A 16,819-nucleotide genomic window follows, 5' to 3' on the forward strand; every position below is an offset into this window, starting at 1 on the left:
TGTATATAAAGTCTCTCACAAAAAGCTACCTTAGAAAACATATATGAACAGTTATTAACAGGTAGCAGTCAAAAAAGATCTATTATTCAAGGATCATTGATTCATTTTATTCTTGAAGAGCTGTGTGCAGTGATGGAAAGCTGCTCCAGTGTTATTTTCTCCTGAACTGAACATGGTGTCGTTCTGGGAGGATCTAGTGGTGATGACGGGGCTACCATAAAGGTGTTTCATCCACTGTTTGCTGTCCCTTTGAATAGAAGGCCAGTACTTCTTCTGACTCTCCATTATATTTCCTACACCTTTCAGGGCAGAGAGCATGCTACATTGAGTCACTCACCAATAAAAGATTATTTTTATACCCCTTAGTTTGTGGCCATGACACTGCAGAAGATGCTACTGCCTGTATGGAGCTGATGTTGTGGAAAGTCAAAGAAGATGGAAAATTGAAAAAATGATGGAAATAAAATTATTCCTGTACAGTTCATGTGGGGGGAGGGGGAACAAATACTAGCTGTGATTCAAATGTATTATTTTGTGTAAACCTCGTTCAGGACACGGAGGGCAGTTTGTTTTTTGTTAATATAAATGGTAAATGGCCTGTATTTGTATAGCGCTTTACTAGTCCCTAAGGACCCCAAAGCGCTTTACACATCCATTCATCCACCCCTTCACGCACACATTCACACACTGGTGATGGCAAACTACATTGTAGCCACAGCCACCCTGGGGCGCACTGACAGGGGCGAGGCTGCCGGACATTGGCGCCACCGGGCCCTCTGACCACCACCAGTAGGCAACGGGTGAAGCGTCTTGCCCAAAGACACAAACACCGAAACTGTCCCAGCCAGGGCTCGAACCGGCAACCTTCCAATTACAAGATGACCTCCCAACTCTTGAGCCACAATCACATTAACATTTATGTTAATGAGTTCTGTATGTTAAAGTTCAATTTGGAGCCCATCTTCCATATTTGTATAAATGTTGACCACATGTAGTGCCAAGAGGACCCACAGTGGTGACTTTTCATGAGCAGTACTCAAGTAAAGGCATAGAATGAATTTTGTGTTTTCCTTTCTTAAAAAAGCAAAACTCAACAGCCAATCAGCATTCTGTTTTTAATGTGAGATTAACTTCAGGTACACTTCTGCAAATCGGTACACCTGTCTTCAGTTAAAGTAATCAGTGGTGATGCATAAAGAATAAGATGGTGGGAAACTCAACATACATGAAAGAAAGTCTCATGTAGGTAACAAATATTGCCCGGCACAACACACTCAGCACCTTTTTCAGTTGTTATTCAGCCTTCCTTTTGGTCTTTCCTCTCCTGACACAGCACCTGTGCAGACAGAAACTGCAGGTCTTTATGAAGATGAATATGAGGAGTAGAGCTATAGTGAGGATGAAGCCCAAGACATCCAGGCTGTGATACTGGTACCAGGTGAGCTCATGGGCCTGGACCCTCAAGTGCTTGGCCCCTTTGTTTCTCAGTGTGAACTCAATCCAGAATACTGCCTCTTCCAAAGCACTCATGGGTCTGTCGTGGTGGATGCTGGACAACCGCATAGCATTTTCTTTGTACCTGTGAATGTGTATATAAATGAGAAAAAAAATTGTAAAAATGAATATCATGCAGTATTAATCAAAAAGCTATGAGACCATAAAAAATTGTTTACACAGGTCATTAAAGTTCAGCTCAGCAAGGCTTTCTTGTGTTAGCTGGCTCCAAGAAAAAGGGGTTCAAGGTAAATTCTTCACGTTTCATACTCTGACCCTGCTACATTTTTTCCCTTTAAAGCCTGTTTCCAGTGCCTAATTTAAAGTGCAGATAGTTCAGAGAACTCACGATTTATCATCGATGACTGTGTTGACTGCATCTCTTAGATCCTCAGCTGTCACGTAGTTCAAATTGAGAATAACTGCAGCTCCTTTTTCCTTCATATGGATCATGTTGTGTGGCTGGTCAACAAACATGGGTATGCCCACCATGGGTACTCCGTGGTAGATGGCTTCATAAATCCCATTTGTGCCTCCATGAGTGATGAAAGCTCTAGTTTTAGGGTGACCTAACACATGCCAAATAACCATGTGACATTGAAAGTTAGTTTTTCACGTGAACAACAGGAGAATTTCAATAACCCGGCATAAGTGCTGAGTTGAAATTGATTTGCACGTTCTAATACTTATGTGCATTCAACTAATCTTTTAGTGCAACAGATTAGATTTGCACAGGGTGTCTGTTAGAAAAGTATAATTGATCAATTTTTCCTTTTGTTAATAAACAGAATGCTCACAGCTTGCATTTCATGTTGAATGTGCGTTTAATTTATGTCATTGCAGTTTTAAGAAAATCTGTGTTTAGTGCCAAGTTTACGTACCCAGGAGGTCGTTCTGAGGGATCCAGTCATATATTCTAGTGTTGGCACTCAAGGTTTCTGGTTTTTCTCCTATGTACCTCCACACCACCTATAAAAGGTAACATATTTCTTAGCTTACATGATTTGTTTGTTTTCTGTTGTAGTATACTTACAGCCACACTTTAGGCAATATATCACAAAATATTATGGGAAAATAAAACTGCAGTATGTGTTTCTAGTCAGCTGTTTTCTACCTGTCATCTAAAGCTGCATAATCGGAGTGATTTGGGTATAAAACTCTTTGAATGCTAATTTTAGATTTTATTTTAAAGTTAGATTTATATATGTATTTACAAGATTGATGCAAGTTTTTTTTTCTTTTTACCTGTTTACTGAAACCTGTTCTATTTGTAGTTATATCATTTACATCGACATAATCTGTAGACTCTCAGATAGGTATCTACATTCAAATTGGATGAAGGTTTTAGGAGTGTTTAGCTCCTTAACATGTGCCATGCTCTTTTTTTAAGGGGACCAAAAGTAATTGGACTAAAGGGCCATTTCATCATGAGGTGTGGGCAATTCCTTTGTTATGTCATAATCAATTAAGCAGATAAAAGGCCTGGAGTTAAATTTAAGGGTGGTGCTTGCTGTGAACAGTCAAAGGAATTGTCACGGTCCCGGTGTCTCTCTGGCTGGCCCACACTGGTTACAGGTTGGGTTTTTGTTTCTCTCTCTCTTTCCTCCCTACTGTCTCCTGCTTGCCTGGGCAGAGTTCAGAGTTACTGGGCTCTTGCCTTTGGCTCGCACCTTTCACACCTGGGTTTATTGCCACCACCTCCTGCTGATCTGTCCTGATCACTCTGGCGCTATTTAAGGGTAGGGCTCTGAGCACCTCATCGCTGAAACGTTGAACCCGCATAGTTCATGCTCTCTGCTCTGTTTTAAAGTTGTCTGTCTTTAACTAACCGTTGTTTCTTTAAATAGATTTCCCGGACCTGTTGGTGGACCCTTCCTGAGATTCCTGTGTGTGGCAGCGTGAGTGGAATTTGAGAGTGAGTGGTCGAAGAGGAGCGAGTGTGAGTAGAGTTTGAGCGGCAGTGCGTGATGGATGTAAAATTGGAGATGGCTGATTCTCACAAACATGCAGCCTAAAATGTCCAAAGTCTGCAATCTCATTAAAACATGTAGTTTTTGTAGTTCTGGTAGTCAGAAGTAGAGCACTCTGAAACATGAAAAACGACTCCATGCTTTGCAGAAAATTAATTACAGCTGAAACAAAGATTATCCTCTGACCTTTTGTGGGATCTGAGCGAGGCCTGAGGCTATCATGTTTGCCTTCTCCTTGGTGACGTTGTTGATCATGGATCCTAAAGTGAAGATCACAATGCCATCATCTCCAGAACTCTGCACAAATTCCTCCAGATCCTGTAACAAGTCAAATATTATCCCACCACCAGCCAACCAGCTGTTTTCTCATTGCAACATTTTGATGGCTTCACTGCTCCTGGCAGGAATATTCTGTGATGTAATGATTAATCAAATGGTAATAGTTGAGTGTCCTTACCCCTGGTAGAGGTTTAGCAGGTCTGCAGTGGATCCCACCAACATATTTGAAGTTGGGGGGGAAAGGACGAGGGAATTCAAAATCCCAGTAGGTTCGGATTAACCAGATGTCTGCTTTACTCATCAACTCACAGGCACTGGTGGGAGTTCCTGTTGCAATGCATAAGTAATGGACATCAATGTATCACCAATAGTTTATACAAGGCATCATGTTTTCTTAATCAGATCTGATGGGATATTAAAACACTGCGTTTGCATTATTAGCAGATTTCAAATAGTTTTTTTAAATCAGCCTATTTGCTCACCTTTGACATCAGAGTAATATCTGTCTAATACGTTCCAAAAACATTAACATATCACCAATAGTTTATGCAAGAGATCATATTTTCTTAATCAGAAAATTTTAAAACACTGTGTTTACATTATTAGCAAATTTTTAATATTTTTTAAATCAGTGCTTCACGCCTATTTGCTCACCTTTGACATCAGAGTAATATCTGTCTAATATGTTCCAAAAAGTGTGATCAATCACGATGTCTTGGAGAGCGTAGAAGAGAAAGTTCCACACTCTCTCTGAGAAGTCCATCTTATCTGTGAGTTTGCTCATGGCACCGGGAACAAAGGATGGTGGAGCAGGCATCTGACCACAATGCCTCTCCCAGTTATTAGCTAAGGAGAAGCGCAAGGAGAAGATGAGTGGGATCCCCAAAATATCTGCTACCAAGTCACTGCCAGCTTTCCAGGGGTCAGCCAAGAGAAGGTCATAATTTCCCTCTTTCAACTTCTTCATAATGGCTTCTGATTTCACCACACCGTCCAAATACTGGATATTGTACTGAAGGTTTGTCTTTGAAATGTTAATGTATCTGATGTAGATCTTCCAGTAATTCATATAATCAATCTCGTATATGGAGAATTGGAGGAAGTCTTCTAGAAGCTTCTTATAAGCCTCCAATGAGAAAGAGACATTGAAGGGCTCATAGTGAAAGCGGGTGGGTTCATTGGTGTTCATGTATACTGACAAGCTCGGAATCAGTACAGTTACCTGGTGTCCCCTGTCAACCAGCGTCTCCAGAACAGGTTTCATGTTTATCCAGTGGCTGGCATCGGCGTACCACACCAAAATATTTCCTCCATTTGCACACGATGTTGCACAAAGTACCATCAGGATGCAGGCAGAGAGACGCAGATCCATGGTGTCTGAATGTCAGCAGGATAACCAGCTGTGGTCTGATCCTTTGTAGAAGTATCACAGGAAAGATAATTATTAACTCAGTTAAGATGAACATTTACTCAATTCTGTCTGTGATTGTGTCTCTGAAGGTTCTCAGTCATCCAGGTCATCGTAGTCAAAGGAGCTTGCAAAGAAAAGTGTCTGGACTTCTTTAAGTTGCTTGAAGACGTTTCACCTCTCATCCACGAAGCTTCTTCCATTCTAATGTCAAATGGTGGAGAGTCCCAGATTTAAACCTAGTGGGAGTAACCCCCCACAGAGGGACAAAAGGACCCCCTGATGATCCTCTAATCCCCTTAGCCAAGGTGTGAAACTGGGTGTGGGTCCCAATCAGCCAGGATTTCGGGTGAGCTCATTGTGAAACCTGGACGATCTGATTTCCTCGTGTCAGCATTGTTCCCACATCATCATAATTAATGTTGTTCCAGGTTCAACATTGCAAGTGACCAATCACCTTCTTGTGACGTCATTCCTTTGCGACTTCGAAATACCCGCCTTCGATTATTTCGAAATACAAGTGAAGAAGTGTGTGCTGAATCTATGAATCAAACTATCACCTGGAAACATAATTAACTGGTCCATAGCTGTGAAACTGGACATGAGTTCTTGATTCTATGGAGATTAACAGTAATCCAGAAATTTACAAATTTGTCCTGGTACATCGCGTAAATGTTGTCCCTGGGACATTGTGTAAATGTTGTCCCTGGGACATCGTGTAATTGTTGTCCCTGGGACATCGTGTAATTGTTGTCCCTGGGACATCGTGTAATTGTTGTCCCTGGGACATCGTGTAGATGTTGTCCCTGGGACATCGTGTAAATGTTGTCCCAGGGACATCGTGTGATAGCTTGTAAATAATGGAATGAAAATTATTGATTGTTATTAACTTGTGAAAAAGAAGTGTAACAAATCCACATGTTATGTTCTTACACCCTTACAGAAACTGTGACTCCTTCACAATGTCAGGTAAATGTCAACTCATGTTGAATAATCAACCAATCAAGCCTTTTATTATCACATGCAATGTTACACGTACAACTGCAATGAAAATTTCACCCCCTTCTGACCATACATATATTGCTTAAACATCACATTGGGAAGACAGGTCGGAAACAGTTAGGAAGGTCAGAAAACAATTTAATTAATAGATGAGGGGAGAGGAGGAGAAAAAAGAACTACAACCAGACAAAGCTCCTAGAAGACTGAAATGGATGATGGTTGCAGCATGCAAAAAGAAAATGATATCTGTTGACTACAGCATATGCTTTCTCACAGATTACCTTGTGGGAGTAGCTGGACCAAACTCTATTGGTATTTCAAGTTTGAAATCCCTGTTTGACCAGACTAACATTTCAGATGAGGTACCTCTTGACATAAAAATCCTTTTATGTTGTCATAAAACTAATGTTAAATTCTGCTTTAAATACACTTTATTGTACAATTTACTTAATGAATCGTGTTCCTTAGTTCTGTTTTTATTTATATGTATTTATTTATTTGTTTTATAAGGTAATAGATGGCCTAATCTATTTGCAGTGTGAGGTATGTTGAAAAGCTTGTTTGATCATAATGACATAGCATGTTTACGTTTTTTGTAATGTATTTGAAAACATAGGTGTATTTATGTTATTTTTATAGAATTTCCCTCACATTTATCCAATACCAAGCCAAATCACTGGAAAAATTTTGGATGGGTCCACAAGAGCACAAAGTGCATACTTTTTGAAGGTATGACTTGGACTGTGGTAACTATGTTCTTATCACAAAGGGTTTATAAGTTGCCACTATAAACAAACAGCATTTTCCAAAATTGAAGCCTTGTCAGAAGAACCTGAAAAATACCTTTCTGAAACCTTTTCTGTGTAAAGACTTGTTCAAAAGCAATGCACACAGATTAAAACATTTCTGTCTTGGCCAACTGATAAAGAACACCAAAAATTGAGTGGTGCGTGTTGAGTCTGTGGTCTTGATTTGTTTTGTACACACTATAGAAATTAATTAATGTAAACCAAAAATGACACTTTCTATATGTTTGTGTATCTGCAGAATTAATTACAAGTCTCACCTGACAAGCTTTTGCAGTGTCATTCTTGACAGAAAAACATACTTGTCACATTCTTTTTATTTCCAGAAAAACATCTTTCAGATGTATGAGAAATTGATTGGAGCCTGTCTGGAAAACGGCAGCCACTGGACCTTGTTTGTAAGTTGCACAGATTTTGCACTCTCTCTAGTGCATGATACTTTTCAGTGTCCCTCATTAGGAATTCTCAAGGCCCAAGCCTACCATATCCATCTTTTTACAAAACAGTTTTGTGACATACCCAAGAGGACCATAGTCTATATGAATTCATTTGGCGAGTCGGAGGTCAGAAAAAGTGCGGTGTTGAAAAACTGGAGGTAATTAATTAACATATTTAACATAACATATTTAATTTAATTGAAAGCATTACCGAACGTGGTTATTGATTTCTCTATATGCTTTTTATTTGTAATAACTGCGATCTCTCAGCTCATTTGCTTCAGCAAGAGGCTGCGCTGGAGAGTGGACCTTGTCACATGTGAGCCACCCACATCAACAGGATGGGAACTCATGTGGAGTGCATGTCATAATGGTACTGAAAACTATAGCTTTAACCTATATAAGTAATGTTTACATTTTTGCCTATTCAGTTTTTAAAGCCTTAGAGGCAGGATGGTAAAATCTCAATTTTTTTTGTAGATTGAACCATTTCAGCAGTAATGCTTTGCTTTGGTTGCTCTGTTTTTTTTTTTTCTCGGGGGGGGGGGGGGGTTAAAAACAAACAAACATTTCTTTGTTAATCTAATTCTTTTTGTTCTTTTTTTTTTTTTTTTCTTCGTCAATTATTAGTTTGCCCAATCTCTCATTGACGGTAAAACACAAGTGGAGGAGTACAACACTGAAATCACAAAGCTCAGGTCCCGACTTTGCCACTACTTATTTTCCTCAATAGGTAAAGATAAAATTAGCTGCCTTCTTTTTCTCTAACATTGGAAAATGTAACTTGTACTTAAACAAATTATATTTTGCAGATCGAACTAGGAAGTGCAGTCAGTGCTGGTGTGTGATTGCAGCCAAAGACCGGGTACACTATGACATGTCCTTAGCCATATAGATTGTTTATTTAATGGACTTTGTTCATTTGTTTTTTGTTTGTTTATTTCTTCTTCTTTTTTTTTTTTTTAATTCACAGGTGCAGTGCCAGAAATGTGGTGCATACAAGCACATGCGTTGTTCAAAGTCTGTTTGTGGCATCTGTATCTTCTGTGAGAGTAAGTCACAATATAACTAAACAACGTCCAAAAATGTTTAAAGTGAATTTTTTTTTCGTAATTTTGCCTTTGCACACCAGGACTGTGTAATTAAAGTGGACGTTTCAAGATCCAGTTTTTACACAAAACTATTTTAGACATAACTGTGTCGTATTGTGGGGATTTCTCTTCACAATTAAATTGATATAGTGCTGTTTATATCATTCTTCTTTATGTAACAGCACAGTGCAGCACAGCAGAGGGAAAGGAGTTGTGCAGCATAGTGGGTGGCTATACAGGAGGAGCAATAGAAGTAGCCAGTGAAGAATGTCATCAGGGAAAGCATCAGGCAGCGAATGACAAAGGAAAAGTTCCTAAGGGAGAGAACATCTGCAGCAAATCGACAAGTAACAGTGAGATAGGAAGACTGACAGTCAGAGATGAAGGTACACAGACTGAAGACAAAGAAAAAGAAACAGAAGTATACGGCACAAGTCTGAGTACAGATAATGCTGCTGCTGATGATGTTGACAGGATCGATGCAGATACAGAATTCCAAACTGATTCAGAAGGAACTAGTACAGTTTACAGAGTGCATGGTCGCTTATCTGTACCAAGCTCAAAAAAGAAAACCTACACAATAACAGAAGACGAGATCAAGCGCAGAATTACCAGGTTTTGTTTTTTTTACCTAATTTTTGTTTCTGAGAAAAATGAGAGCCACATATGAGGACATTAATTTGAAATTTCGATAGAACAGTTGCAGTATAATGTCCTCATAACTGTATATCAGGCACTTGTTGATCAAGATTTAGTATTTTGGTCTAAATAACCCAAAATGTGATGTCCACATGTGTGGACGCCAGGCTGGAGTAAAGTGTTAGAGCTATTTATACCTATGTAAACTTTTATACACTGGTTTTTACCTGTCTTGTTTCAGAAAGGTTTAAAAGGGTAATGTCCACAGTTTATTTGTTTATTTATTTGTTTGAATTCAACATATTTTATTAAAGTAATTGAGCTTGAACACAGAAAAAACTGAATCAAATAATCATAAAATCAAATCACTTGCACTATACTGAAGTCTAATCTACTCTGAGCTAATGCCGGTTTCCAACACTAATGATCGGGTGAAGGAGAGAGATGAGGGTGTGCACGGCCACTGGTGCTCTTATCCCTGTTCTTTGTGATACAATCCAACAGGAAAGCAGTCAAACCCTTGGACATTAGCCAAGTTAACGTTCACAAATATATACACACAGAGGAACTCTGAGCCCCAATGTCAGCATTAGCACAAACATGCCACTTCCTACCAAATCTCAGTGTGAGGTCAGGTGTTAGTCTCATTCCATTATTCTGGCTATATTTTCTTACTCATTACTATTAAACTTATACTTAAGACTAACTATTAACAAAATCACACCCCAATAACTCTGTTATTACACTTTGTATTTAATCATAAAAAGGCTGGATGTTGAAACCTTTTACTTCTATTTTGTATGAGCCAGGATTCTCAACAGCTGATACTCTATGTCCAAAAAGTGACAGGTATCGTTTTATGGAGCAAAAAACTTAAGAGCGCATATTTTATAAATAATACCAACAATTACAAATGCAGACCTTTAATAGTAATAAGTAATCCTTTATTTATAATGCATAGCAATATAAAAATAGTAACATATGAAAATATTACAATGGGCACAGATGAATTTGTATCAAAAACAGCAACCAAGCCAAAGTAATGAATAACACACATAAATAACAACTGCTTGAGAGACCAAACAATTTCTTTTCAACTGTTCCTTGGCAGAAAGTTAAGACAGCTATTCAGCTTTAGGTTTCAATAAACAGAAGTAATGGATGCAGTCCCTTTGAAATGTCACACAAAAGTCTACTTGTGCATATACTTAGCTTTAACTCTTCTCTTTTTTGTTTTGTATTCCAAAAGGTTTTCATTTTCTCCAGAGGATGTCTCTCTTTCAGTGGTTATCGACTGTTCACATTCATTTTCACAGACTGTTGGAATGTCGATGCTGGCCGAACGTTTCTTGCTAGAATACAATGGCCTAATTTTGCGTGCATTATCTGTCGTCTTTATTTCGTACTGGCATATACTTTTGCCTACTTGTTTTGTTTTTAAGACATTTGTATGCAGTTCATCTATCATTGGAGTAATACCCTCTGGAATGAATGCCCACTGTTTAACTGTGTCTAAAACAGCATTTAGTTTTCCAACTGCATCTTCTGTGCATTTTTTGTCTGTGCTTTCAACTACAGGAGTGTCATTCAAAGTTGATAGAGGACTTTTCAGAGAGTTTTTCATTTGTTTAAAATGGCTACAAGCCACCTTCAGGCAAGCACATGTGTTATAGTGAGAGAACGTACAACAAGTGCACTGAAGTGTTGCAGCCGATGCAAAAAAACACAGATTTCCAAACAAACTTGGCATTTTTATCACTTTCAAGTCCTCACAGTGTACAAAGTAATGCCTTTCTTTCACTGCAATTCTTGCCAAGGTAGAAATGTCTGTTTCCATGTTTGGATAGATGTCATTGTCAGCCTCTGCTAATTTTGCAAGTAACACTAGATGCTTGCAAAGAAGTCCTCGTAAGCCATATGTACAGTTGCAGTAGGACTCAACAGGGCAGACATCATACACCATGTCTTCTCTTGACTCAGATGGGACTTGATATGCATTAACTCCATGGCTGTTCTTGACTGTAATTTTAAGAGCCCAACCACTTTCCATCAGTCTTGAAGCAGAGTCTGAATCTTGAGACAAGGTGTCAGCAAACCTGTTTTTCATGCGGCCCACATCTTGCAGGGTTTTTATGACTGACAAGTAGTCGTCGGCCTTCCCTAGGAGCACTTCAATCAGATCATCCAGACGCCTATTCTTGTAGCCAGGTAAAAACTGGTATTTCAGGCGGTGGAAAAATCTGAAAAACAGTTATTTGAAATGATTAGTAACTGTAATTGAAGGAATTTAAAGTTTTAATCAAGACTGTATTATTTTTTTAAAAATTGGAATACCTATTGCACACGTCTTTTATAAAGGAATGCTCTGTGCCGGTTTAGCTGATTTAGGCAAATCCACCTACTCTGTTTTTTGTTGTGATAACATAAAAAACGCTGCTAGAATTTAAAGGATTTGCCTAAAACCTGTTCTGGCAATGACATGACGAACCTACTCAGTTTAGCCTCTTGGATTAAAGCATAATATCTTTTTTTCAGCAATACAATTGAATGAGGTCAAAATAATAAATCATACCTTTCAATCACATTGTTTGTTTCAGAACGAGCGTGACTGAAGCGACGGCCGTAGTCACACCACATGTGGCCAATGCCTTCCCAGTGCTTCTGAAAATACTGGCACACCAAAGGGTATTGCTTAAATGTCTGGCAGAACTCTGCTGATGTGGCTTTAAAGTCGTCCTCCTAAGAGAATTGGATGCAACAGAATATATTTCAATCCATTTAACAGACCTATTGAAATCTTTAATATTATGTATTGAAGCCCTTTTCCTTTTATTGAATAACATTAAGAATTTTAAGTTATTAATAATATGTCGTGTTTTTGTATTAAGAAGCAATTATTTCTTCCCTTACAATGGCTAAGAAGGAACACTAAACCTATAAGCATATTTGGTTTCAGCATCTGTCTGTGAAAGAATCCCACTCACAAGTTCTACTGCACAGTGGGTGACACAATGATGTTCTGCACAGCTTAAGTACTTGTTTTGATAAGCAAGATAAGAAGCCAGTTTTAGAAATTGTTTCAAAAATCTATTTTGTATCTCTCTGTAACTTTTTTTAGCAACTGAAAGTTATTATGCTCTTAGTGTAATCAAGAAATCAAAATGTGAAATAGACAAATTACACTTACAGATGTGCAAGCTTTCAGCTTACAAAAGAAAGAAATGATTTCATTTCTCTTTTGGGTGTTAGAAAGCCCATGGACCCCGGACTCTGATTTTGAAAGCCATCGATTAACAGCCTGTGAATGTAAGAGAAAAAAAGTTAATCTGGAGAGAGAGACAGAGGAGCAGCTGTACAAAAAGCATAAAAAAAAGCTGACGTCCAAAAATAACTTTGTCACTCACTGGACAAGAGGACCTGTGCATTACAGAAATCAACCAGGCAAACATATTTTTAAATGTCAAAAAGAGCTTTGGGAAGCAGCCACCAGAAGATGAGTGCACTGTGGTCTTAAATGGATGGACATAGTCACTCAACATTTTATCCCTTTATATTCATTAACCTGAGTAGGTGAATATCACAATGAGGCAAATCATGACAACAGGACCCTGTTGTAAAAATGTGTTTCAGGTGCATCTTAGACAACGTGAAAAGAAAACAATGTGGTTTACCTGCAAGACATGGTACCAGCATAGAAGGATAGCTGACTTTGGAAAAACCTTCTGCAAAGCATTTATTTCCGCAAAGTCTTTGTCAACCATAAATGCTCTACAGAAAAAAAGAAAACACTAAATGAGATTAAACAGTATGAAAATGTTTTTGCTATCTCAAAGCACCACTTCAATGCCAAATTAAACATTTCAACTCACAAGTAGATATATAAAATACTGCATACAGCCTATAGGAATAACTTTAACAACTGGAAAGGAAAGTTTTTTGCAGCCCATGCTGCAGCTATAGCATTAGATTCTGGCATGTTATAACTTTTTTGAAAAGGAATTATTTCAAAATCAATAGCTGTCAATGTATTATTTACCTCGGGGAAGTTGGGAAATGCTCACAAACTATTCCAAGAAGTTTCCAGGGTTTTCTGACTTTCGTTGCTGACAATAGCATAGGCCACAGGGACTCCATGCCCATGATCATCTCTTACAACAAGTGTGAATAAGGGAAATGAATACTGGTTAACGCAGTGCGTGGTGTCAACAAATACTAACTGTTTTGCATAGTTCTCCATGTTTGATTTCATTACAGGTGTCTGCAAAACAATCATTAGTTCTTGGTCAGATGTGTATGGTTGATAGAAGAGAACATGTTCTTGATGTTTTCCATTAAGTAAGGTATGTACACTTTGACTGTCTCCACAGTTAAAGTGCTTCTTCCTCATCATGCAGGTTCTAACACTGTCAATGTCACGTGGTGTGACAAAATGCTCTCTGTTGTGAAGATCTCTGTGTCCATGTTCTTTGGCCCATTTATGACATTCGGTTAGTATGATGGCTGGCTTAGTTCCAAGGGAAAGCAGTTCCTCAATCTTCCTCCTCAAATCACTGGAAATATTGTTGAAATGTGCGTCTTTTGGGTCCGAAGGATCATGCCCATCATGCTTATCATATGTACGCTGCACGATGACTGTGTGGTCTTTCCAACATTTGAGTACTTTAAATGAAACATAGGCCTTACAGCCCACTGCTCTGTAGCTGTTTCGACTTTTTTTCCCAGCTCTGATGCAGTTGAATTTGTAATAGTCTCTTTTCCTGTCTTTACCTGAGGCAACATTTAAACATTTATAATGTCCATGAAGGGTTAATGAGTTCAATTTTTCTAACACAACACTGAATGGGTCCTCCTGGCATTGTGAAACATGCACACAAAGTTGTGTGTCTTTTCCAGTTCTTTTTTTTTCGTCATTCAGAACACTTCTTCTAATTATGTCGTCCATTTCTGGTGGAAAAATAACGAAGGTTTAATTAGTCAATATTCATTAATTCATTTTAACTTGTTGTGGGGTTTTTTGCAATACAATGTAAATATTAAATATAATATTAAAAAATATATATATATAAAATAATATAAAACAAACAGGGGCTAAAAGAAGCTAAACTTTCATATGGTATGTCTCTGGCAACTTTAACATGATGTCCCAGGGACAACATCTACACGATGTCCCAGGGCAACTTCTACATGATGTTCCAGGGACAACATTTACGCGATGTCCCAGGGACAACATTTACGCGATGTCCCAGGGACAACATCTACGCGATGTCCCAGGGACAACATCTACGCGATGTCTCAGGGACAACATTTACGCGATGTCCCAGGGACAACATCTACGCGATGTCCCAGGGACAACATCTACGCGATGTCCCTGGGACAACATCTACGCGATGTCCCTGGGACAACATTTACGCGATGTCTCAGGGACAACATTTACGCGATGTCCCAGGGACAACATTTACGCGATGTCCCAGGGACAACATTTACGCGATGTCCCAGGAACAACATTTACGCAATGTCTCAGGGACAACATTTACGCGATGTCTCAGGGACAACATTTACGCGATGTACCAGGACAAATTTGTAAATTTCTGGATTACTGTTAATCTCCATAGAATCAAGAACTCATGTCCAGTTTCACAGCTATGGACCAGTTAATTATGTTTCCAGGTGATAGTTTGATTCATAGATTCAGCACACAACCATAAGTCTAGGCCTTTTAGTCCAGATTCTCTTCACTTATGTTTGTAAAATGATCAGGGAAGCTACTGCAATTTTGCCTGACCCAACCCCCGGGCCACGAAACACCCAAAAAGTTGGGGAACGCTGGTCTAGAGAACACTGGTTAGCTAATGCTGTCGTCAAGTAGCCTATCGCTAGCAAGCAAACAGCAAGCCAAGTGAGGAACATATGTATAATGCTTACCGTTTATTAAAGGAAAGTATCCTAAATTGACTTCAAATTCGGCGGACAGGCGGCGGTTTTTCGCTTCTTCACTTGTATTTCGAAATACTCGAAGGCGGGTATTTCGAAGTCGCAAAGGAATGACGTCACAAGAAGGTGATTGGTCACTTGCAATGTTGAACCTGGAACAACATTAATTATGATGATGTGGGAACAATGCTGACACGAGGAAATCAGATCGTCCGTGAAACCTAGCCTCACCTTATCATGCAAATTCCTGAGGTCAGATGGCCCAGGATGTGAGTGGGCGTTAAGGTGTCTGGGGAGGGAACTCAAAACTGGATTATAGATGGCAGACAGTTGGTCTGCCATCTATCTTGGCTCAGGCGATTAGAGGATCATCGTTAGTTGCTTCACTCAACAGCCCGACTTTAGATGAATGATTCTGACAATCTAAATTTTCTTTCTTATTGAATGCACCTGCTGTGGAAAGTCGTACAAGGACTGTGCATGGACTTACCCTGTACAGAAGGCGACTACAAATGTTACCCAGGCTTAATACACAGAAAAAATTATCCCTGTTGTCTTTGCTCAATGATTGGTTTAAGTGTTGACAATCCAAAATTGCTAGCATTGCATCTTTCAACGTGTTTATGGGTAGATCTGAATGCACCAGGTTTAAGTGCAGCCACTCAGCCTCTACTCAAGGTGGTCATAGAACCAGGTGCAGATGGTCACTAGTTAATCTGGTAGTAGTATGGCACTTGGCCACAGGTGGCAGTAGTGGACTAAACTCCATTTGAGACTGCCCCAGCTGCTATGTGATACGTCAGTAGATCAGCTACAAATTGAAGATCATATGCAAGTTTTGGAAATTAAACTATGAATATTCTTAACTTGGCTTTAAAACTAAAAATCTCTAAATCTCTAACCTCAAAACTAAAAAAAAAACACATGGCAAACCACCCGACAAATAAATACATAAACCCATTTCTTTGACCGTCACCAGTTAATTTACAATGCCAATTAATCTAGAACACCGGCCCTATTTCAACTTCAGCTGACAGTATCTCACTGTATATATATTTTTTAATGGAACAACACTGAAGATATGACACTTCGATACAATGCAAAGTAGTCAGTGTAGAGCTTGTTCAACAGTGTAAATTTGCTGTCACCTTTATATAACTCAACACACAGCCATTATTGCCTAAACCCATGGCAACAAAAGTGAGTACACCCCAAATTGTGCCCAATTAGCTATTTTCCTTTCCAGGTTTCATGTGACCTGTTAGTGTTACAATGTCTCAGGTGCAAATGGTGAACATGTGTGTTGAATTTGGTGTTATTGCTCTCACACTCTCTCATACTGGTCACTGGAAGTCTAACATGGCACAACATGGCAAAGACTTCTCTGAGGATCTGAAAAAAAAAGAATTGTTACTCTACATAAAGATGCCCTAGACTATAAGAATATTTCCAACACCCTGAAACTGAGAAGAAGCACAGTGGTCAAGACCATAAGGCAGTTTAAGAGTACAGGTTCCACCCAGAACAAACCTCACCATGGTTAACCAAAGAAGTTGAGTGCACGTGCTCAGCATCATATCTAGAGGTTGCCTTTAGAAAATAGCTGTATGAGTGCTGTCAGCATTGCTGTAGAGGTTGAAGGCATGGAGGGTCAGCCTGTCAGTGTTCAGACCATATGCCACACACTGCATCAAATGGTCATTGTCCGAGAAGGAAGCCTCTTCTAAAGATAATGCACAACAAAGCCTGCAAACAGTTTGCT

General features: G+C 39.1%; 3 protein-coding genes across 7 annotated transcripts; 1 reads left to right on the forward strand and 2 right to left on the reverse strand.

Moving 5' to 3' along the window:
* Nucleotides 1-1,101: 1,101 nt before the first annotated feature.
* Nucleotides 1,102-5,149, reverse strand: LOC113033952 (UDP-glucuronosyltransferase 2A2-like). Its single transcript, XM_026188175.2, has 6 exons — nt 4,398-5,149; nt 3,922-4,070; nt 3,651-3,782; nt 2,376-2,463; nt 1,844-2,063; nt 1,102-1,579 (listed from the first exon to the last, which is right to left on the reverse strand). The coding sequence occupies exons 1-6, from the start codon at nt 5,113-5,115 to the stop codon at nt 1,294-1,296; spliced, it is 1,593 nt and encodes a 530-aa protein (XP_026043960.2). The 5' UTR covers nt 5,116-5,149; the 3' UTR covers nt 1,102-1,293.
* Nucleotides 5,150-5,867: 718 nt separating this feature from the next.
* Nucleotides 5,868-9,738, forward strand: LOC145432208 (uncharacterized). Of its 4 annotated transcripts, XM_080308868.1 has the most exons (11): nt 5,871-6,120; nt 6,430-6,515; nt 6,664-6,696; nt 6,793-6,882; nt 7,286-7,357; nt 7,466-7,554; nt 7,667-7,769; nt 8,027-8,129; nt 8,209-8,261; nt 8,370-8,448; nt 8,670-9,738. In XM_080308868.1, the coding sequence occupies exons 1-11, from the start codon at nt 6,075-6,077 to the stop codon at nt 9,155-9,157; spliced, it is 1,242 nt and encodes a 413-aa protein (XP_080164994.1). In that variant the 5' UTR covers nt 5,871-6,074; the 3' UTR covers nt 9,158-9,738. The 4 variants fall into 4 exon arrangements, with proteins under 4 accessions (XP_080164995.1, XP_080164994.1, XP_080164996.1 ...); XM_080308869.1 differs by lacking the exon at nt 6,430-6,515 and having other exon boundaries at nt 5,868-6,120; XM_080308867.1 differs by lacking the exon at nt 5,871-6,120 and having other exon boundaries at nt 6,128-6,515.
* Nucleotides 9,739-10,044: 306 nt separating this feature from the next.
* On the reverse strand, nt 10,045-13,979 carry LOC113019954 (uncharacterized). Of its 2 annotated transcripts, XM_080308865.1 has the most exons (5): nt 13,163-13,979; nt 12,798-12,894; nt 12,314-12,424; nt 11,699-11,865; nt 10,045-11,366 (listed from the first exon to the last, which is right to left on the reverse strand). In XM_080308865.1, the coding sequence occupies exons 1-5, from the start codon at nt 13,270-13,272 to the stop codon at nt 10,319-10,321; spliced, it is 1,533 nt and encodes a 510-aa protein (XP_080164991.1). In that variant the 5' UTR covers nt 13,273-13,979; the 3' UTR covers nt 10,045-10,318. The 2 variants fall into 2 exon arrangements, with proteins under 2 accessions (XP_080164991.1, XP_080164992.1); XM_080308866.1 differs by lacking the exons at nt 12,798-12,894; nt 13,163-13,979 and adding an exon at nt 12,531-12,675.
* Nucleotides 13,980-16,819: the final 2,840 nt, after the last annotated feature.

The sequence above is a fragment of the Astatotilapia calliptera genome, chromosome 12 (genome assembly GCF_964374335.1).
Source record: "Astatotilapia calliptera chromosome 12, fAstCal68.1, whole genome shotgun sequence".
Classification (NCBI taxonomy): Eukaryota; Metazoa; Chordata; class Actinopteri; order Cichliformes; family Cichlidae; genus Astatotilapia; species Astatotilapia calliptera.